This window comes from Macaca thibetana, chromosome 6, assembly GCF_024542745.1.
Source record: "Macaca thibetana thibetana isolate TM-01 chromosome 6, ASM2454274v1, whole genome shotgun sequence".
NCBI classification, from domain to species: domain Eukaryota; kingdom Metazoa; phylum Chordata; class Mammalia; order Primates; family Cercopithecidae; genus Macaca; species Macaca thibetana.
In genome coordinates this window covers 41,240,781-41,264,814 of record NC_065583.1, presented here as the reverse complement: position 1 = coordinate 41,264,814, position 24,034 = coordinate 41,240,781, and the positions used below count along the sequence as shown (strand labels likewise).

General features: G+C 36.0%; 2 protein-coding genes across 19 annotated transcripts in view; one reads left to right on the top strand and one right to left on the bottom strand.

Annotated features, from left to right (window-relative positions):
* Window positions 1-24,034, bottom strand: part of PFDN1 (prefoldin subunit 1) — a 381,910-nt gene that overhangs the window by 215,779 nt on the left and 142,097 nt on the right. The window lies entirely within an intron of this gene.
* ANKHD1 (ankyrin repeat and KH domain containing 1) overlaps window positions 1-24,034 on the top strand; it is a 142,822-nt gene that overhangs the window by 52,358 nt on the left and 66,430 nt on the right. For 12 of the 17 annotated variants that reach the window (XM_050794973.1, XM_050794959.1, XM_050794972.1 and 9 more), the window contains exons 8-11: window positions 372-609; window positions 1,665-1,856; window positions 7,156-7,265; window positions 14,579-14,635. In XM_050794973.1, the coding sequence (XP_050650930.1) occupies window positions 372-609; window positions 1,665-1,856; window positions 7,156-7,265; window positions 14,579-14,635 (597 nt within the window). Of the gene's footprint in view, window positions 1-371; window positions 610-1,664; window positions 1,857-7,155; window positions 7,266-14,578; window positions 14,653-24,034 lie in introns of those variants that run through there. The other 5 variants (XM_050794974.1, XM_050794962.1, XM_050794961.1 and 2 more) reach the window with 2 other exon arrangements.

Here is a 24,034-nt window from a genome sequence, read left to right as displayed (position 1 = left end):
GGCAGTGGTATAACCTAGTTATTTTGAGGTAGCATTGACTATAGATTTCACAGTTTTTTGAACTTCAAAAAATGGAAATTTACAATTATTTGGATTTGTGACTGTTATGTCACCAAATCTCATTCTTTTGGAGAATTTTGGGCTTGCTCAAAAGTTGGTTAAAATAATTTGAAAATTACTTAAAAACAATATTGATGAACTTTTGATAAGGCTCAGATAAGCATGATATTATATAGGCTGTCTATGCTGAATCTTCTAATCTTGTCTTTTTTCTTCCTATCTTTTCCCAATCTCTTGCTTTCTTCTCTCCCACTTAAAAAAATCTCAAAACAAAAAATTTATCTTCTTTCTTTACATCTGAAAATCTGTAGGATGGACATGTAGAGGTGGCACGTTTGCTTTTGGATAGTGGTGCTCAAGTGAACATGCCTGCAGATTCATTTGAATCTCCATTGACGCTAGCCGCCTGTGGAGGACATGTTGAATTGGCAGCTCTACTTATTGAAAGGGGAGCAAATCTTGAAGAAGTTAATGATGAAGGATACACTCCCTTGATGGAAGCTGCCCGGGAAGGACATGAAGAAATGGTGGCACTACTTTTAGCACAAGGTAAAGCAATTTTACTTTTTTGTTTTTGTTTTTTTTTTTTTTGAGACGGAATCTCCCTCGGTCGCCCGGGCTGGAGTGCAGGGCTGGAGTGCAGTGGCGGGATCTCAGCTCACTGCAAGCTCCGCCTCCCGGGTTTACGCCATTCTCCTACCTCAGCCTCCCGAGTAGCTGGGACTACGGGCGCCCGCCACCTCGCTGGGCTAGTTTTTTGTATTTTTTAGTAGAGACGGGGTTTCACCGTGTTAGCCAGGATGGTCTGGATCTCCTGACCTCGTGATCCGCCCGTCTCGGCCTCCCAAAGTGCTGGGACTACAGGCTTGAGCCACCTCGCCTGGCCGCAGTTTTACTTCTTTTAGAAAAATCAGTTTTCAATACAGTCAAGGAAAACACAGTCAAAAAACTAACTCCACTGATGGTGGCAGACCCAGGTAACTTTGTGAGAATCCTATCAGTGTTTGAAGGCAAATATAATTTCCCTACAATTTAAGTTGATACAGAATACAGAAAATAGGAATATTCTGGCTTGTTTACCAAGCAAATCACTCATCATTATGATACTGCATCTGTCAAATCAGTCTGTAAACAAACCATGAACTCACCAATGAATAAGCTCACAAACAACCTTGATAAGCTACAGACAATCTCACCTCTGAATATATGCAAAAATTCTAGCGTCTGTTAAAAGAATATCACACTGATGTAAAGGATGTTCCAAAATGCAGGGTTCATCCTTTCTGGACATTGAATATATGCACCTATAGCAGCAAGCAAAAATCATGTTTGGTATATCATGTTTGGTATATTGTTAATAAATGCTTATGAAATAAAAAAAAAAAAAGGAAAAATCAGTTTTCTTTGGATGTTTTGTGTTAGTACTGGTGAAGTTTACTACAACTAGCATGCATATATATATATATTGCATTGATGATAAATTCTGAACACCCTGGAGGAAACCACAGAAGCAGAGAAAACAGATGATTATCACAATTCAGAAAAATAATATCTTTATTGTAAGTCTCTTACAACTAGTTTTATCTGTTTTTATACTTTCTTAGGAGCAAATATAAATGCCCAGACAGAAGAAACTCAAGAAACTGCTCTTACTTTGGCTTGCTGTGGAGGATTTTCTGAAGTTGCAGACTTTCTTATTAAGGCAGGGGCTGATATAGAGCTTGGCTGCTCCACACCTCTGATGGAGGCATCTCAGGAGGGACACCTGGAATTGGTTAAATATTTGCTGGCTTCTGGTATGTGGCTTTAAAATGCCTTATTGCACAGAAAGACAAATACAAATAATTGTTTATTTATATGTGGAATCTAAAAACATTGAGCTCATAGTAGATAACAGAATGGTGGTTACCAGAGTGTGGGGATGAAGGTGGGAGGAGGGTACACAAGGAGAGGGGAAATGTTGATCAAAGGGTGCAAAGTTTCACTTAGATAGGTGAAATAAGTTTTAATGATATATTGCATAGCAAGGTGACTATAGTTAACAATAATGTATATCTCAAAATTGCTAAGAGATTTAAATGTTCTCACCACAAGTATGTGAGGTGATGAATATGTTAATCATGCTTGATCTAATCATTCCACAACATATACATATAACATCACATTGTACCCCATAAATATATACAATTATTATTTGTCAATTAAAAATAAAATAAAATTAAATAATTAAAAATACCATTTAGAAAAAGACATATTGCTTTGTTAACTTTAACAATTAACTGTTAACTTTTTCATTTCTATAAAAGTTGAAAGACAGCTCCATAATTTAATTGATCTTAGACTCCTAAATCTCTAAAACTCATTTTTAAAAAGATTTCATACTGTTATTAATGTTTGTGTAGTGACCATAAGGTATCTCATTCACCTTCTTTCTCCCTCTAATTGTTTGTGGCTTGTTGAAGGGAGATGTTAGTTTCTCCTAGTCTCTGTTAAGAAGAGGTGAGGATGATGACATATTGAGGGTATAATTTGGTACCTTTAAGTCTGTTCATTTCTTGACATTTCTAAGTCATCTGAAAAAAGTGGGAATTAATTTGTTTTTGCAGAGTACTAATTTTAAAAATATTTGTGCTTTATTGTTAAGCTGTGGTAAGCAATAAGTACTTTTACATAGAATATTTGTAGTTTTATATAACATACTAAAAAAAATTAGTCCCAACAGATGTAAATATATTATTTGAAAATAATATCAGATTTTTCTTTTTTTCCAGGTCTGATACATTATTTGATACAAATTTGATATATAGAAAAGTTAATATGTAAAAGAAAATATTTAGCAAAATTTTATTCATCCTTTTGGGCTTTCATTGTTAACATTAATTTTAATATAGCTGAACCTCAAGTTTTCCTTTGAATTATTATTGAAATAATTTATTAAACCAGAATTTTTTTTTTTTTTTTTTTTTGAGACAGAGTCGTGCTTTGTCACCCAGGCTGGAGTGTAGTGGTGTGAGTATGTTCCACTGCAACCTCAACCTTCTGGGCTCAAGTGATCCTTCAGCCTCAGCCTCCCAAGTAGCTGGGACTATAGGTGTATACCACTATGCCTGGCTAGTTTTTGTATTTTTTATTTTGCCATGTTCCTGAGGCTGGTCTCAAACTCCTGGGTTCAAGCAATCCTTCTGCCCCAGCCTCTCAAAGTGCTGGGATTACAGATGTGTACTACCACACCTGGCCTTTAACCAGATTATGAATGGTTTGGATGATTTATGGTTTGGACAAACCAACCATAAAAGCTGACTTTTTTCCTGAATCAAATACTGCTAATGACTCTAGTTATTGTATGTATTCAGTCATTTTTCCCCTGTCATTTTTAGTAACTGTGTCCTATTCAAGAGTCTTTCTCTGCTAGTGGTTATCTTTGTGCATTCTTCCCGCATCCCTCTCTTAAGCTAAAGTCATGCTATTGTAACATGTTTTTAAAAGAAGGAATAAATGTTTATTAAGAAATTATTGAATATCAGACATTTTGCTCAGCTTTTGTGTTATCTCTGTTATTTGCCACTGGTTCCTGTGTAATGAGAAATGTTAAACACATTCTTGTAGATGAGGGAACTGATGCACAATGATGTTATATAACTCCCTTTAAGGTAACCAAGCTAACAGGGACAGAGCCAATGTTCATTCAGACTTAGAACTCTTGACATTGTTTTTTCTACTGCATTACCATTGATTTAGCTCCTTTTGCTTATTTGAAGTATGTAGCTCATAGAAACTATCTTAGGGTTTGAGAATCACTTTTATGTGATCACTACCTAAAAGCGTTTTTCCCCCCCCCCCAGTTTTAAGTGTAATTTATTTACATGAAGTGCTTCTTACAGTGTGGCACTAAAGAAAACTCAAATAAGGCCTACACAATTAAAACAAATTTAACAACTTTTTTGTTACGGCATTTTTTCAAACATAGAGATTGTAGTATTTGAGATCCTAAGAATTCATCACCTAGTTAGTGTTTTAACATGAATGTCTAATTCACGGCCAATCTTATTTCATCTGTACTTCCTCCATATCCCCATTCTTATAAATTATTTTTATTTAAAAGAAACATTTTTAACTTTTTATTTTTAAAATATGAAAATTAATTATTTAAAATGTTACTTTTATAAAAGTGTTAATATTCAGTATTTAAAAGATAATTTTAAAAATAACCACAATATAATTTTCCTACCTAAAAAATTTTAATAAGAGTTTCTTAGCAAATATCCAAGTCATTTTCATATTTCTCTGATAGTTTTATAAATCTGTATGTATGTGTTTAGTGACTTGTTTGAATTAGGATTCAAATAAGATTTATACAATCACTATTAATCAGTATGTCTCTTAAGCCTTTTTTAATCTATGGGCTACATTTCATTTTTCTTATCTTTCTTCTTGCAATTTTTGGTTGAAGAAATAGAATGTTTTTCCATTAGGCTTCCCAGAGTGTGAATGTTCCTGATGATATCGCTATTATTTTGTTTAACTTGTTTTTCTATCCTTTAACTCTTCTGTAAATTAGTAGTTAGATCTAGAGACTTGATTGTATTCAGGTTTGATTCTTTTTTGTTGTTGTTGTTTTTTAATGGGACTACTTCATAGGTGGTATGTGTATACTTTCTTCAGGAGGTAATAAGTATATAGTTGTCTCTCTGAGACATTATTAGCCATTGGTGAGCATTGCTTAGATCCATTAATTCATTAGGGATTACAAAGAGGTGATACTCTTAAGTTCTTTTATTCCTTCGTTTATTCCTTCCTTGAATATCTATAAAGAGAAACTTCCCCTCAACTATTTGCCTGTAAATTAAGTAGAAATCAATATAAGCATGGCAAGAAAGCCTGGGCGTGGTGGCTCACGCCTGTAATCCCAGCACTTTGGGAGGCCAGCGCGGGCGGATCATGACGTCAGGAGATCGAGACCATCCTGGCTAACACCGTGAAACCCCATGTCTACTAAAACATACAAAAAATTAGCCAGGCGTGGTGGTGGGCACCTGTAGTCCTAGCTACTCAGGAGGTTGAGGCAGGAGAATGGCATGAACCTGGGAGGCAGAGCTTCCAGTGAGCCGAGATTGTGCCACTGCACTCCAGTCTGGGTGATAGAGCAAGACTCCGTCTCAAAAAAAAAGAATGGCAAGAAAATGTTTGTCTTTTTTTCCCCCTTTATCTGCCAGTTTCCAAAGTGATGAAGTAGTCCCTTAGCATCCTTCAAAGGTGATCAGTGAAGTGTTTTTTTGTTTGGTTTTGTTTTGAGACAGAGTCACGCTCTGTTACCCAGGCTGGAATGTAGTGGTGTGATTGTGGCTCACTGCAACTTCGAACTCCTGGGCTCAAGGGATCCTCTTGCCATAGCCTTCCAAGTAGCTGGGACTACAGGCATGCACCACTATGCCCTGCTAATTTATTTTTTTATTTTTTGTAGAGATGGTGTCTTGCTTGTTGCCTAGGCTGATCTTGAAGTCTTGGCCTCAAGCAGTCCTCTCACTTTGGCCTCCCAAAGCACTGGGATTACAGGCATAAGCCACTGTGCCTGGCCCTGTTTTTTTGTTTTTTATTTGAACATCATTTTGAACTTTTGGATTTGAATATATAAGATGGCCTTTACTTCATCGTGGTCATTATTCTTTTTGATGTAAAAATTGTCGGAAGATGCGACAGTTTGAGTATCTTTGATCAATAAGGTTAGCTCCTAAATCGTTTTGACATGACCACATTGCAGTCTCTGATAGTTTCCTTGCTTTCTCATATGGCAAGGTGTTCTGGGTTCGTCTTATACAGTTCCTGCTCCAGCCTTGGGATCAGTCATTTTTCTAAGAAGCCCTAATTTCATTTAGTAGTAAATGGTAGAGACCATGATCTAAGCTAGAGATGCTATTTATGCTTAGTCTACAACCATTGTCTCTAGGCTTTAGTTGATCAGGGCTGGGAAATATATATTTTTCTTATAGATTAAATATATCAGGAATTCATTGGTCACCTTCGAAGGATGCTAAGGGACCACCTCAGTACTTCCAATTCAGAACCACAAGCGTTTTTTTTTTTTGTTTTGTTTCGTTTTTGAGACAGAGTCTTGCTCTGTTGCCCAGGCTGGAGTGCAGTGGCATGATCTGAGCTCACTGTAACCTCCGCCTACCTGGCTCAAGCAATTCTCCCATCTCAGCCTTCCAAGTAGCTGGGACTACAGGCATGTGCCATCATGCCTGGCTAATTTTTTGTTTGTTTGTTTGTTTTGGTAGAGACAGGGTTTCACCATATTGCCCAGGCTGGTCTCATACTCTTGGGCTCAAGTGATCTGCCCGCCTCAGCCTCAGCCTCAGCCTCCCAAAGTGCAAGGGTTGCAGGTTTGAGCCACCATATCTGGCCAGAACCACAAGATTTTTACTCAAGTTCAACAATCTTATATCTCACCTAAGATTGGGAGTTCAAGACCAGCCTGGCCAACATGGTGAAACCCCATCTCTACTAAAAATACAAAAATTAGCCAAGTGTGGTGGCATGTGCCTGTGATCCCACCTACTTGAGAGGCTCAGCCATGAGACTTGCCTGAACCCAGAAGGCAGAGGTTGCAGCTGCGTTATGCCATTGCACTCCAGCCTGAGTGACAGAGTGAGACTCTCTCTCAAAAAAAAAAAAAAAACTTATATCTGTGTTTTCCCTTAACCATGCCCAAAATTTCTGTTCTCACGAAATAATTGCTCATTTGATTTATACCACAATATCCATAGAACTGTCTCTGAACACAAACCAAAAGTACCACCAATATGATTTCTGAAAAATGCTTAATATTTTTTGGTTTGGCCGCTCTTTTATTCTTTTGGGTGTATCTTACTAGTGATGTAAGGGCAAATTACTGTGTTTTAAAATCATTTGGTTTAGTTCTTTTTGGTATGACTCAAATTATTTTTATAAAGCATATTTAAAGGAAAACTAGTATACTTAAAATGCAATTTGATATTTTCACATTTTGAATTCTTCAGTTTCACCAGATTGCAAAATTGGGCTATCTAATATAATTTTACAGTTCACAAAGTAAATGTATGCTTTTTTGTTTGCTAGGCGCTAATGTGCATGCTACAACAGCAACGGGAGACACAGCCTTAACCTATGCTTGTGAAAATGGACATACGGATGTTGCAGATGTTTTACTTCAAGCAGGGGCTGATTTAGTAAGACATTTTTAATTTCAAATATTTTTGCATGAATGTTAATATCCATTTATACTTAACATTTAGAAAACACTAAGATCAGTGGTTTGCATACTTTGTATACAGTAACTTAAAAAAAAAAAGCTTGGCTACCTGCTCTAGTTGTTGTATGATTACATGTATTTGAAAATACTTAATGTTGAACAGGGCATACTGTTTCTTTTCCTAGTAAAACTGCTAGTTTGTTTCTTCCTTTCACTTCACCCGCATTTGACATTTCTGTGCTTTTTAAACTGCCCTCTGTTAGATATATCATAAATTCGATGATGTGTTCACAGAATAGAGTAACAAGTCAAGTCACTTTGAGTGATTTCTTATTATTATTTTAATTGACACATAATTGAACATATTAATGGGGTACAGAGCGATATTTCAATACATGTATATAATGTGTAATGATCAAATCAGAGTAATTAGTACATCCATCATCCTTTTGAATGATTTCTGTTGTTTCTCTGATTAGACATTTAAAAACAAAGTTACTGTTGTTAATCATGCTCCTAGTACATTCCTACAAATTCTGTTCTTTTTGTGTTTTCTGTTTTGGCTTTCCAAAATTTCAAATTAGTTGGCAGGTTCATATGTGTAATAATCTATATAAAAATAATATTCCATTTAAGTGTTCATGCCTCTTGCTGAAATGTGTGCTTTGCCTTTTATTTTGTGAGAGTGCTTTAAACCACTTTCTAGAGTTTTTCCCAGAATTCTCTGATATATTTCTTCAAAACCTATGTGTGACGTACATAGCTGTAAATGTTATAGAGAATTAGATTTCTTAGTTTTTCTTACTTAGAAAGAACTATGAAAGTATTGCCTTAAATCATCCAAGTAGATACCTGAGAACATTGTTGGAAAATAATTATTAACCAAAATAAATGTATGCTATGATTGTTATTTATTATCATTTCTACTAATACTAAATATTGTAATGAAAATGCTATCATTCATTCTTATTAATTAGGACTTTCCCTATCAGTTATAATTTCTGGGAGGTATGCTTTTTTGTCTGAGAATTGTGACAGCAATATATGTTAAGTACATCTTAGTCTTTTGACTTCTTTCTATATCTTTTTCCTTTAATAGAGTTACTTTGGGTCATCTGTAAAAATTAGGAATTGAAGTTCTTCATTCAAAATAAAGAAATAGAGTAGAACTTAAAAACTTATATAATATAAACAAAATTTAATACTCTTATCCTCTAAATTCTTACCTGGATTCTCTCTTCCTTGTATTTTCTACGACGAAGTCACTCTCTTAACCTGTTGGGAGTTCTAAAAAATTAAATAGGGCTAGGTGCAGTGGCTCATACCTGTAATCTCAGCACTTTGGGACGCCAAGGCAGGTGGATCACCTGAGGTCAGGCGTTCAAGACCAGCCTGACTAACATAGTGAAACCCCATCTCTACTAAATACAAAAAGTCAGCTGGGTGTGGTGGCACGTGCCTATAATCCCAGCTACTTGGGAGGCTGAGGCAGAAGAATCACTTGACCCAGGAGGTGGAGGTTGCAGTGAGCCTAGATTGTGCCATTGCACTCTAGCCTGGGCAACAAGAGCAAAAATGCCATCTCAAAAAAATAAATAAATAAAATAAATAAATAAATAAATAGGATAAAAGAGGAACTATCTGGTAAAAATATACTCTAATGTATAACAAAACCATACTGATTGTGACCAAGTTAAAAATCTCTTACATTTTTAAATATTTTATTTTTACCATCTTCTGGAATTAGAGTGTTTATTATTTAGTTCCTTAGAAGAACTACTTTAATTGAACAGATAGAACTATTTGAACTTACCATATTTACTTACATTCAAAATGTAAGATTAAAAATGGCTCAGATAGGCCGGGCGCAGTGGCTCACGCATGTAATCCCAGCACTTTGGGAGGCCGAGGCGGGCAGATCACCTGAGGTTAGGAATTTGAGACCAGCCTGGCCAGCATGGTGGCACCCTGTTTCTACTAACAATACAAAATTTAGCCAGGCATGGTGGTGGGCCCCTGTAATCCCAGATACTTGGGAAACTGAGGCAGGAGAATCACTTGGACTCAGGAGGCTTAGGTTGCAGTGAGCTGAGATCGTGCCATTGCACTCCAGCCAGGGCAACAAGAGTGAAACTAGATCTGGAAAAAAAAAAAAAAGGCTCAGATAAATACATATCTTAATTATTCAATACAGAAGTAATGCCATTGTTCTGACATAATTATTCATTTTTTATCTTGCAATCTGTTTTTACATTCATATTTACATGAAATTATAGACACAATATATAATACAGTTTTCTATTTTTTCACTGCATGTTCTTGTGTTCTGTCATAATCTTTACCATACTGCTATATAGTCTCTATATTTATAACTCTTGCATCATATTCCATCAAGTTGATGAACCATACTCGTTCATTAATTATGGAACTTTTGCTTTTCATTTTTCACTATTACAAATACTGTTAGATTTAATAACTTTGTATGTGTAACTTTTTATCTTTTCTTATTTTGAATTTTTTATATATTGATTGTAAGTTTTAAAAATATATAGGCTCTTCCATGCTTTTGCTATCTATGGACTGATATCTTAATTTTAATATTATTTCTTTTCCTCATTATAAAAAGCAATACTGTTCTTCATATAAAATGTGGAAATGCTGGGCATGTAGTCCTAGCTACCAAGGAGGCAGAGGTGGGAGGATTGCATGAGCCCAGGAGTTAAAGGCTGCAGTGCACAATTATCTTGCCTGTGAATAGCCATTGTATGCCAGCCTGGGCAACATAGTGAGCCCCTTCTCTTAAAAAAATTTTTTAGGAGAAAAGAAAATGTGGAAAGTATGGGAAAGTATAATAATTTTTATATTTAACACCTGTGAATATTTGTGAGTAAAATTTGTGACAGTGAAAAAAATATAAAACCTATGAATAAATTTTATTTCAGGCTTTATTGTAGGCCAGAGGAAAGAAAAGTTCTAGTCAAAAATAGGGAAACCTCAGAGAGTAAAGCAGGCAGATTAGTCCCTGAGTCCTGGGAAAAAGTGACTGGTAATTCTTATTAACTTTATCTTACAAGGCAGTACCATCTTACTTATCCTTCATTCTTTGCTGCTGTCTTCTAACATGTGTTTTGGGCTATAATAATTTCCTCCAGCAGTTGGCAGATAGAGGACTATCCATCCCCCATTGCATGCAGTGGAGATGTATTTCATTCCTGGCATCTCATAGATAATGTTCTCAGTTTAAGTGTACTAATTCTTTTTTTTTTTTTTTTTTTCTGATGCGGAGTCTGGCTGTGTTGGCCAGGCTGGAGTGCAGTGGCACTATCTCAGCTCACTGCAGCCTTCTCCTCCTGGGTTCAAATGATTCTGCTGCCTTAGCCTCCCGAGTAGCTAGAATTAACAGGTGTGCGCCAAAATTCAACCTAGGCGACAGGGCAAGACTCCGTCTCAAAAACAAAAGCAAAAACAAAAAAAAATGTAGTTTATCACTGACTTTACTCCCTAACCATAAAGTAAGGTCTCTGACCTTTGTTGCTTTTTTTGGACTGTATTCTGCTGACTGAGTGAACTATATTGGGCATTTTCCGAAAATAGTTGAGCAATTGGAAACTAGGTAATTTAGACATGGATACATTAGTACTCTGTAGTTCTTCTTCCTGGAATTTATTTCCTTTTAAATGAGATTTGATATAGACCTCCCTTAATAGAAAGAAAAATATCTTAAGGATCAGTTTATTATCTATATTAAATCTTATAAATAGAAAACATAGACCAAGTCCTCTTTTATAAGGTTTTCTTTAAAAAATTTAAACAATATATTGTGTATCTAGACATTTCTGTGTATCCAAAATACATATATATAATATATGTGATATAACATCTTTCCGTGTTCCAGTAGATTTCCCGTTCTTTTTCACAGGTACTCAGTGTTCTGTATAATTTATTAACCATTTATCTACTCATAAACACCTGAATTAACAGTTTTTAAATATTATAAATGGTGCTGCAGTAAATATTGCTAGGCATATTTATGTATCTTTGCTACTTTTGTGAATATATATAATAGGGATACATTCCTAGAAGTGAAATTGCTGGTTATAGGGAAATGTTTGACTAAAATTTTATTGTTTTGGGAGGTCCACATCTGAAATTTTGATAACTATTGTCAAACTGTTCAAAAACGCTGAACCAGTGTACATCTCTGTTAACAGTTGAGCCCTCCTGACTCTCCCACATTCTGACAAACATAAACAGATTTCTTCTTTTTCCCCTCCTTTCTTCCCTCCCTTCTCCCCTCCCACCCTTCTTCCTTCTTCTTCCTTTTTTAAACAGTTTAATTTCCTAATTTCTGATCACAGCCCCTATGTGTGCATTATCTACAAAAATCTTCTTGCCTAGCGCAGTAGCTCAAGTCTGTAATCCCAGCTCTTTGGGAGGCCAAGGTGGGCAGATTGCTTGAGCCCAGGAGTTAAAACCAGCCTGGGCAGCATGGTGAAAACCCATCTCTACCAAAAAACAAAAAAACAAAAATTAGCAGGGTGTGGTTGTGCGTGCCTGTAGTCCCAGCTACTCAGGTGGCTGAGGTGGATTGCTTGAGCCCAGGAAGCGGAGGTTGTAGTAAGCCGAGATTGCATCACTGCACTCCAGCCGGGGCAATAGAGGGAGACCCTATCTCAAAAAACAAACAAACAAACAAAAAAAACTTACTGTGCTACAACTGGCCCTATTAATTGCTCCCAAAGCTTTGGTGAACTATAGAAAACACAAGAATAAAATTACTTTCTGACAGTATGTGAAGACACCTTTTACAAATAGATTTTTAAAAATCAAATATTTAGTCAGTATCTATTGACTTCATTCTGAAAGACAAGGAGAGTAATATATCTTCCACCATAGAATTTTCATGAGTTATTTAAGTGGATTCAGTTTGTACATTACAAGTCTGTCTGATTATATAGCTTCATGATTCCTGAATTCGTCAACTTGACTTATCTGTTGGCTGGCTAGTATTGGTATTTTGATTTGAATTTATTCTCTCCGCTCAAAAAGGGGGTAATAGGTACTTGCATACTTTAGAATACCATATGTTGTATTTATAAATGAATGTAGCCATGTATGAAATTATTGAATCACTTGTTCTTTCCCCTCAAAATTTTAAACCCACTATATTAGTGTCTTCTGGTACTGAATATTGCCAAAGCCTGCTAGACTATTCTCCATTATATGTAAGTGACTCCCTTTTCTGTCTGGATTATTATCATAAAATTCTTTCATTATACTTAAACATCTGTGATTTCATCAGGATGTATCTAGTGTTAATTAGTCTATATTAATTTTTCCTGAGAAACAGTGAATGTTTTCTGCCTGAAGATTTTCGTAAGTCATAGTCTTTAATAAGTTGTCATAGTGTTTTATTTTTTAAATTTTTATTTTTTTTTAGTGGTGACAGTGGGGTGATATTTTCTTTTTTTTAAAGGAAGATTTCTTTCTGCTGTGTTTTTGACTATTTATTTTTCTATTCTGTTAACATCCTTTAAGATATTTACCATCCATATGTATGGTCTCCCTGATCTCCCTTATTTGTATTATCTTTATGTCTAATACATTTCTTTGTCCTTTTCTTCTGCATTGTGTCTTAAGCCTGTCATCCAGGTCACTATTTTTTTCTGTATACTTGTTTCTGCTTTTTTTTTTCTTAAAAGGGACAGGGTCTTGCTTTATCCCCGAGGCTGGAGTACAGTAGCATGATCACAGCTCACTACAGCCTTAACCTCTTAGTCTCAAGCAATCCTCCCACTTCAGCCTCCTGAGTAGTTGGAACTACAGGCGCGCACTGCCACACCAGCTAATTTTTTATTTTTATTTTTTGTAGAGACGGGGTTTCGCCATGTTGCCCAGGCTAGTCCCGAACCCCTGGGCTCAGGCGATCTACCCACCTTGGCTTCCCAAGTTACTGGGATTACAGGTGTGAGCCACCATGACTGACCTGTTTCTACTTCTAAATGTGGTTTTCATGGCTTCACTGTTACTGCTCCCTTATCTGCAAAGCTTGGGACCAAAAGTGTTTTGGATATATTTTTTTTTGATTTTGGAATATTTGCAGAATATATATCCATTGAGCATCCCTAATCTGGAAATCCAAAATCTGAAATGCTCCATGAGCATTTCTTTTGAGTGTCATGTCAGTACTCAAGAAGTTTCAGATTTTGGAGCATTTCAGATTTCAGGTTTTTAGATTAGTGATGCTCAGTCTGTATTTAGTTTCTTCTATTCTTCCAACTCACTTTCCAATCTTTTGTTAGATAACTTTGTTCAACTATTTAAGTAAATATTCCCTGTTCTCTTTAATTTATTTGAAGGTAATGGGGAATATTTGACTAAAATTTTATTGTTTGTTTTGTAGGAACTTCTTGATAGGTTCCATGTTGGATACTCTGTGCTTATTATTCGTATTTTAATGGGACTTGCTATTTATTGAAATATGGGGTAGGGTAGCAGGGAAGAGGAAGTGAGCCTTAACAGTTAGCTTCTTAAAATCATATAGTTGTCTCAGGATACTGTCGTGCTGAATCTATACCATAAGAGCACGCACTTTCTTAGGGTAAGCACATCACGTAGGTAGGAAATTGGAGTGACAGAGTGAAGTCTTCTCTAGGCCACATTTCTTTTATTTGGAGATTTAGTTGACTCCGGTCAATGACTGAAAAGCTTATTGTGGTTTCCTAAGTTGTATCCCTGTCTCACCTTTAGATAGTTTATCTCAGTTAAGAGTCTATATCTAGAGAAAATACAAATATTCCATTTCTCGAGTTCTTTGAGGGTTCTTGTTTTAGTTGAAAAGTGTAAGCCCTAAGTACTTTTATAACGAGGGGAAAAACTATGTAACTATTTATCTTACAGTATTTTCCTCCATCCTCCCAACTTCTGATATGCCCAAATCTCTTGATTTCATTATTTTCTTTGGTTAGATGTTTTTAAATGTTGCTCTGTTTTTGTGGCTTTAGTTGTATTTTGAGACAGAGGCATGAATTTAAATAATTTTGCAGAAATGTTTCTACATATATTAAGGTTTATATTGAAGTTTTATTGGTAAAAAACCGTAATAACACCCCCTTAAAAATTTATACTCTGCTCCTCACATTACAGTCTCTACAGATGAGAATCTTTTTAGTTGAAGATCCTGAGTTAACAAAGCCCAGCATCTGAAGTATCGGTCACAAGGTCTTCATGGCCAAATGTGATTTTCGTTTTTGGAATAAGATCCGTGAGTTCTTCTTTTTCCTTTCGCAGGACAAGCAGGAGGACATGAAGACTATTTTGGAGGGCATAGATCCGGCCAAGCATCAGGTGAGGGTGGCCTTTGATGCTTGTAAGCTACTACGTAAAGAATAGATGTTGTAGGTAACCAGAACTCTGGATATCTGAATTCCAGCCAAGAAGTTCCAGGACCCTGCTGGGTGACAAAGGAAATCCTCTTCAATTGAAAAAGATTATGAAGTCCCAATAAAAAGAGATTTGCATTACTGGTAGTTTGTTTCCTTAGTCTTCTTTCTCAGTGATATTCCTAAAAAAATCTCTTAGGCGAAAATAGATTTTCTTATTCAGATAGTTCTTGTACATTCTCCTTTATTGGGAGAGTTAGTATACTACGGAGAGAAAGTCTCAGTAACAAAGTCCTTTGCATTCAACTTTGTTTATCAAAAATCTGAAACTCAGAGTGATATTAATACATTGGATTGTTTTAAAAATAATCCTCAAATAAACAATTAGTTTAGCAAAACATTTACTATATAGTTTATGCCCTAATTTCTGTAAACTAGAAGTTTAAAATTTTCTTCTTAAAATTGTCTCATTATTCTGAAATTGGTTTTTAAGGTGAATATTTTTTCATAAGAAATATTTCTTTTGAAAAAATGTGTGAATTTGTGCCCAGTGGTTTTAAAAGTCAAATAAATTTAATATCCATTATAATCCAAAGAAGTTTATTTAAAATCAGGAGTAGGTTTTAATTTTAAAATTAGGAATGAATTGTGATTAGATCACAAATAACTTAGGCCATCTAACTTTCTTTTTTTTTTTTTTTTTAGACAGTCTTGCCCTGTTGCCCGGGCTGGAGTGCAATAGCACCACGATCTTGGCTCACTGCAGCCTCTTCCTCCCAGGTTCAAGTGATTATCCTGCCCCAGCCTCCCGAGTAGCTGGGGTTACAGGTGCGCACCACCACGACCACCTAATTTTTTTGTATCTTTAGTAGAGACAGGGTTTCACCATGTTGGCCAGGCTGGTCTCGAACTCTTGACCTCGTGATCTACCTGCCTCAGCCCCCTAAAGTGCTGGGGTTATAGGCATGAGTCACTGTGCCCGGCCTAAGTTTCTTAATTCTAAACCTCTCTTAATCATGATGCTTATTAGGTGTCTTCATCATTGGCTTGTTAAATGAGAAGCTGTTTTATTTATTCTGTTTAGATTTTTTTTAATTTCTTTTTTTTTTTTTTTTTTTTTTTTTTTGAGACAGGGTCTCACTGTGTTGGAATGCAGTGGCATGCTCTCGGCTCACTGCAACCTTCCCATCCCAGGCTCAAGTGATCTTCCTGCCTCACCCTCCCGAGTAGCTGGGACTAGAGGCGTGCGCCACCATGCCCAACTAATTTTTTTTATTTTTATAGAGATGAGGTCTCACTGTACTGTCCAGGCTGGGTATATTTATTCTGTTTTGAAGTAAGTAAGTTTATTTCACAAAATGTGGTGTGAACATGTGAGCTTCTACTCAGTTTGTATGATATTGCAGGCTCCTATCAAGAATGTAAAGCTGAGTGTTATTTCAGATCAAAGTAATTCTTTTTCCCTGGATTTGTTAGAGGAAATGTAATTGTAAACCTTTCTCTCTAGTTGCAAGTCTCAAAACTTAGGATTTTTTTTAAAAATGAGTTTTGCAGCCCCACATTTACAGGTTCAGATTCCATAGATCTGAAATGGTGGGGTCTGCATTTGTACTAATATCTCAGGAGATTCTGATGACAAGTTCTCCATATCTTACACTTTGAGACATTGGTAGAGGCTATACAGATTATTCTGCATCATTGTTGAGTTCTTTACTTTTTCCATCTTTGCTTTATAAGCGATCATTTTTCTTCCATCCAAATTGAATAAACTTGGTTTTTCTCTCTGTTACTTGTGAGTTTTAGAAAATGTGTGCTAAACACAAGCCTTAGGACCAGTGCCTCTTTTTGCCATATCAGTTCTCCTGAGGGATATGAATCCAATCAGTAATAGTAGATCACTAGTAATGATTAATATACAGTGGTGGGTTGAAAGAACATACTCCCCATGGAAGAATGTTGGAATCCTCTAGTACATACAGTATCAAACAGTCTCCCTCCCTTTCTCTGTGATTTTGGTCTTTCTCCTTAGAGAATGTCCTCCCTCCAACTCCAAAAGACATTGCCTCTGTGGTATAGTTACAATCCTTAAATATGTCTTGGGTGCCCTGTAGCTGTGATTTTTTTTTTAAGGGAAATTAACTTATTTTAAATAAAATAAACTTAATTTAAAATAAAATTTTGTTATCTAAAGCCAAATAGAAAAAAAATTCCACATTTTTTCTTATAGTGCTCATTCATCAGAACCAATTTTTTTTTTTTTGTGGAGATGGTCTTACTTTGTCGCTCAATATAGAGTACAATAGTGTGATTATAGCTCACTGCAGCTCTGAACTCCTGGGCTCATGGCATCCCCCTGCCTCAGCCTCCTGAGTAGCTAGGACTCCAGGTATGCACCACAATGCCTGGCTAATTTTTAAATTTTTTTCAGAGACAAAGTCTTGCTATCTTGCCCAGACTTGTAGTGTATTTTTTATGGATATATTTTTAGGGAGCTTATGAGCTCTAGTAATCCACTTATCAATGCATTTCAACTGTTAGTAATGACCTTACCTTAATAAACTTTAAATGTGACCTTACCTTCCACTTTTTAACTTTTTTATTAAGGAATAGCAGATAAACATTTTTTTTTTTTTTTGAGACGGAGTCTCTCACTGTCGCCCAGGCTGGAGTGCAGTGGCACAATCTCAGCTCACTGCAAGCTCTGCCTCCCGGGTTCACACCATTCTCCTGCCTCAGCCTCCTGAGTAGCTGGGACTACAGGCACCCGCCACCACGCCCGGCTAATTTTTTGTATTTTTAGTAGAGACGGGGTTTCACCATTTTAGCCAGGATGTTCTCCATCTCCTGACCTTGTGATCCGCCTGCCTCGGCCCACCACAGTGCTGGGATTACGGGCGTGAGCCACCGAACCCGGCCATATATACATATTTTTAACTTTACTACTTAAAACTAGGAAACTTTTGTCAATTTCTTAAAAATCTAAAACTACCTATGGAATACACAAAACTCCTAATACATTTCTTTTAAAGCCAAGTTCTCTCTTTCTATGTTACTGTGTATTGAATGAGTTCTTTTCAGCTCTCTCCAGCTTGTTTAAATATAAGTACAAATGACTTACAGTCAAGAAGGTAGTCATTATTAGTATATAGAAAAATGAATCTAAAAATATGTAGTTGTGCCCCAAAACAACAAGTTTAAAGATCTCCATGGACTAGAAATGAAGCATGGATCCACAGTTTAAGCTATAGTTCCCAAGGAGAATTAAGGGCTAAAAAAATACACAATAGGGGCTGAGATTTCAGCATGTACAGAGGAATAGGGAGTGAATGCATTTCACATGTAGTACATCAGTAGATCTAGTCTACTTGAATAAAGCAAGGAACTGGGATCTTATTGCCCTACCTGTGAACCAAAATGGATTAAAAAAAACTTGGAGCAACTATCTAGGGTTATGGTTAGAAATTAGCAAATTGTCACATCCAGGTTATATGTAAAAAAAAAAACGCAAAAAAACTACAAAAAAAAGGCCAGGGGGAAGAAATTAGCAAATTGTCATTAGGAGAGGGAAGAAGCAGAGACAACCGTGTGACTAAAAACTTGGAGGACAACATTCTTGATTTAGGGAACAGAAGTGAAATACCTCTATGAGACGAGAACCTTAGGTGTCCAGCAAAATATCTACTTCTGAAACGAACTCCAAGAGCCAGACTGAGGCAACTTCCAAAACATCTGATAAGAAGGAGTACATCTGTGGATGGAAAAGAAACTAAAACAAAACACCTCCCATCAAAATGACTTTCCTCAAATAAAAAAATTATAAAGCTGGAGAGCAAATCTTTATCAAGAAAGATAGTCAAAATGTAAACAAACAAAAAGCAAATTATAATACACTCAAGGAAATTGAAATAAACTTTAATCTTGAGAATTTTAAACATGTTTATTTTAAACTATGACCAGTAACCATAAAACAATGTGAGGTAAGAAAGCAAAAGCTAATAATTACGTATTAAGAACAGCTGTATATAAAATAAAACAAAGTAAAAGTTTTGGAGGGTAACCTCAATATATAGGGTAAGACAGCATATTAGACACAGTTGAATACATTAGTGAATAAATGAAGGATAAAACAAATAATACAATAAAATATATAATAAAATATAATAAAGATAGAAAATATGAAAAAGAAATTGAGAGCAAGAGAATAGATTAGAAGCTCCACCATGTATCTACTGGAAGTTCCTGAAGGAGAGGATAGAAATGGAGGGGAGAGGAAATGTTTGAAGAGAGTGGTGGAGAATTTTCTAGCATTGTAGCTAGACATGAATCTTTGACTGAAAAATCATATCCATCACTAAACAGAACAGTGAAACTGTGGAACTTTAAGGATAATGAAAAATGTCTTAAAAGCTATCAGAGGAAAAAAACACATTACCTACAAAAGAACAACCATCAAAGTTTTGACATTCTCATCAGCAATAATAAATTACAGAAGATGATGGGAAGTAATATCCTCAAAATGCCAAGATAAAATAATACAATACAGAATTCTGTACTTACGTGCCATTCTAGAGAAGGAAAATAAACATATTTTCAAATCTACAAAGAATAAACGAGTTTACCATCATTAGACCCTTGTCAAAAGAACTACTAAAGATACATACATCAATGAGAAGAAACAAGTGAGTCTTGGAGGAAGGCGTGGAATACAAGAAACTATGGTAAGCAAAGAAATTGATAAAACATATTATAAATACAAATGTTTGAGTTTAAAAACCTAAATTTTAATGTTTAAAACCAAAGTAGTACTAAAATTCTAGAAAACAATAGCAGGAAATTCAGAAGGATGTGTTAGAGAGTTTAAAAGCCACGATAGAGTCTTTTGTTGTTGTTCAGGAGGAGAACGTACTGAATGAAGCTTTTTTTAAAATAAAAATAGAATAGTAATCAGAACAAATATAAAGCTATTAAACTCGACTGTTAAAGGGCAGAGACTTCTGAATTAGAGTCAGAATCAAAATGTAGCAAATGCTGTTTGCAGGAGACAAACCTTAAAGCAAAGTAATGAGGAAAGCTTGACAGTGATGGGAAAAAATTATGTAAAGCAATATTAATATCAGACAAAATGGAATTTTAAGCCAAAAGCATTTTTAGAAATGAATACTCCTCCAAATGAGAAAATAATCACCAATCAGTAACTAACAATCTACCATCCAAATAAAATATAAAACTGCAAAATTGCAAGAGAAATGGTCAGATCTGCATTTGTAGTGGTAGGATTTTTTTTCACACACTTCTCAATGAAACTGATGAATCAAACAGATAAAATGATTGTTAAAAATCAAATAATTTTTTATCTTACAGAAAGCTAGCATTCTGTTTCCAGTAAATATACTTTGTATTCTCTTGTAATACATGGAATATTTCTAGAAATTGTCCATGTTTTAGGCCACAGAGAAGTCCGAAGAAACTCCTGAATCTTCATCATGTGGACTATATTCCCTGATCCCTCTTGCCTGGAAATTACACATCAACAATAAAGTCTTATTTAATTCCATACATTTAGAAATTGAAGGAAAATACTTTTTTTTTTTTTTTTTTTTTTGGAGACAGAGTCTCGCTCTGTCACCCAGGCTGGAGTGCAGTGGCGTGATCTTAGCTCACTGCAACCTCCACCCGCCGGGTTCAAGCAATTCTGCCTCAGCCTCCCAAGTAGCTGGGACTACAGGTGCCTGTCACCACGCCTGGGTAATTTTTGTATTTTTAGTAGAGATGGGGTTTCACCACGTTGGCCAGGCTGGTCTTGAACTCCTGACCTTGTGATCCACCCACCTCGGCCTCCCAAAGTGCTGAGATTACAGGCGTGAGCCACCATGCCCAGCCAGGAAAATACTTTTACAAAATTCATGGGGTTAAGAGGCAATACCAGTAAAAATTACACGGTAGAAACTGAGTTACCAGTGCACACCAAAACTTGAGAAGGGAGAACATACCTGAAGTTGTCCTTAGAAGGAAAATTGTAGTTCTGTATATCAGTATATTAAAGATGAAAATAAATTTTAAAACAACAGCACAAAGGAAGAAGAAAATAATAAAAGCAGGAGAACACCTCATTCTATCATATATGGTATTCTATGGTACATGATATTCTATGGTATAGAATGAGGTGTTGCCCAAATCTAGGGAAAAAAATATAAAAGCAAAAGTTAACATAATAGAAAATAATTTTAGAAAGAGATACAAAAGAAAATATAGGGATGAAGAGTGAAATTAAAAGCTGGTTTTTAAAAAAAGATTACCAAAACAGATAAAACAAGCCAGGCTTTTTATTTATTTATTTATTTATTTATTTATTTATTTATATTTATTTAATTTTTTTAGGGGAAAAGGCACAGATAACAAACTTAAAAGTGAATTATAATTATGAGATCTTTAAAATTCAGTCAATAAATGTGAATGCTCAGATGAAATGAATACTAATTTTTGCTAGAAATATATAAATTATCAAAATTGACTCTAGAATAGGAAACCATGTATTACAAATTGAATCAGTAGTTTAAAATTACTCATCTATAGAAGGTAAGAGGTTCAAATGGATTTATGGGTGAATTTTACCAAATGTTCAGGGTTTTTGTTTTTTGTTTGTTTGTTTTGTTTTTGAGACAGAGTTCCACTCTTGTTGCCCAGGCTGGAGTGTAATGGCGCAATTTTTGCTTACCGCAACATTCACCTCCGAGGTTCAAACGATTCTCCTGCCTCAGCCTCCCGAGTAGCTGGGATTACAGGCATGCACCACCTTGCCCCGCTAATTTTGTATTTTTAGTAGAGATGGGGTTTCTCCACGTTGGTCAGGCTGGTCTCGAACTCCCGACCTCAGGTGATCCACCTGCCTCAGCCTCCTAAAGTGCTGGGATTAAAGGCATGAGCCACCATGCCAGGCTGGACACCTCTCCCTCTCCTCTCCTTCTTCCCCTCCCCCTCCCCCTCCCCCCCCCTCCCCTCCCCCTCCCCCTCCCCCTCCCCCCCTCCCCCTCCCCCCTCCCCCTCCCCCCCTCCCCCTTTGTTTTCTTTCTTTTTGAGGGAGTCTCCCTCTGTCGCCCAGGCCAGAGTGCAGTGGTGAGATCTTGGCTCACTGAAAGCTCTGCCTCCTGGGTTCACGCCATTCTCCCGCCTCAGCCTCCCGATTAGTTGGGACTAGAGGCACCTGCCACCACACCCGACTAATTTTGTTTTTGTTTTTGTTTTGTATTTTTAATAGAGATGGGGTTTCACCATGTTAGCCAGGATGGTCTTGATCTCCTGACCTCGTGATCCGCCTGCCTCGGCCTCCCAAAGTGCTGGGATTACAGGCATGAGCCACCGTGCCCAGCTGAAATAGATACTTTCTATATTATTCTAGCTGTTCTCAAGAACAGAAAAAGAAACGTTAAATTGCACGATATTTAAGTTTGTAGCCTTGGAGAATAATTTTCTGTGTTTATAAAGGGAAAAAAATCAGAAACAATTTGTATCCTGAAATTTTATTAGTATTGAACAAATAGTGGCTATATGAATGACTAAATCCAATGTTCATAAATAGTACGATGTATACAAATTTGATTCCCATTATATACATGTATACATTGTTTCCCATGATATACACACATATATGTATATACATACATTGTACATATATATTCCCATTATTGATTCCCATTATATACATATATGTGTTCCCATTATATATCTGCATTCCTATTATACATGTATATTCCCCTTATATACATACATATGTATATATGTATATATACTTGTATGTATGTGCATATGTGTATGTATATAATGGGAATCAATGGGAATATATATTATATATATGTATGTGTATAATGGGGACCAATGGGAATATGTATGTATAATGTATGTATATAACGGGAATCAATGTATTCCTATACATATACATATATATAATGGGGATATTCCATATATACATATATAGATATATTATTATTTTTTTCTTTTTTCTGCTTCTTGCAGAGCAGGGCTAACCCATAGGGAGTGTGCCCAGAGTAACCTGATTCCCATTTTAAAAGAAGGATTTAGTAGTCAGATATTTTGGGGCAAATATTGTGTGTTGTGGGATATACATTATTCATTTTAAGACACAAAGTGTTGTAAATATAGAGTAGTGGCATTGTTTTATCAACTTTTTTCAAATGTGATTATGTTATTCAAAACTAAAAGAATGAATGTATATTTATAGAGAGGAAAATAAAATAGGTAGCTTTTCACCCCTTTTATTTCAGGAATTATATTAATATGTTGAATTTTGAAACTTGACTTGGTGTGAGGATATTGGGACTACTTTCTGATTTCATGTCTTTTAACAACTATGGTAATATTTTAAATATACAAAATTAACAGTTATTTTTTATTTATGTATTTATGTATTTATTTTTGAGAAGGAGTCTCGCTCTGTCACCCAGGTTAGAGTGCAGTGGCTCGATCTTGGCTCACTGCAAGCTCCGCCTCCCAGCTTTACGCCATTCTCCTGCCTCAGCCTCCCAAGTAGCTGGGACTACAGGCGCCCGCCACCTCGCCTGGCTAGTTTTTTGTATTTTTTAATAGAGACAGGGTTTCACCGTGTTAGCCAGGATGGTCTCAATCTCGTGACCTCGTGATCTGCCCGTCTCGGCCTCCCAAAGTGCTGGGATTACCGGCTTGAGCCACCGCGCCCGGCCAAACAGTTATTTTTTAAAGTTTACTCTAAATCAGGGCTGAAAGCTTTGAAATCATTTGTCTTTGCCATTACTCACGGGACCTAATTATGTTGATCACCGCCAGGCTTGAGAAATAAGAAAGAGAAAAGGATAAAGAAAGGATAAGAGACATTAATATTACCCGACTATGTTCTAGTAATAACATATCAGTTGCAGATAATCAGTGTCTTACTCTCAGGTTTAACTACTACTCTTAATTTCTTGTTTAGTTGACTTTCCTTTCTCTTATTTACCTAGTAGAAAACAATAAAAACTTCAAACCTCAATGCTATGAGAGGGAAGATTTGAGAGTTCAGTTATGCTTAGTTTCCTGCATGATTAAACGATTTTTAATCACTCAATCGTTTAAGCATTATGTGTACAGTGGCTAGCAAAAAAAGACAAGGTCATTGCTCTCATGGAGCTTACCGTTTAGTGGAGGAGACAGGTTAGCTAAATAAAATACTTACACAGACTAAAATATGATTGTAATTTATGAAGGAGAGGTTCATAGAGATGTATGTCCATAATAGGAAGAGTGATTTAGTCAGGAAGTTCAGGGAAGTCTTCCTTGAGGAAATAACGCTTTACTTAAGATGTAAAGGATGAAAATGAGTTAGTGGAGGGAAAGC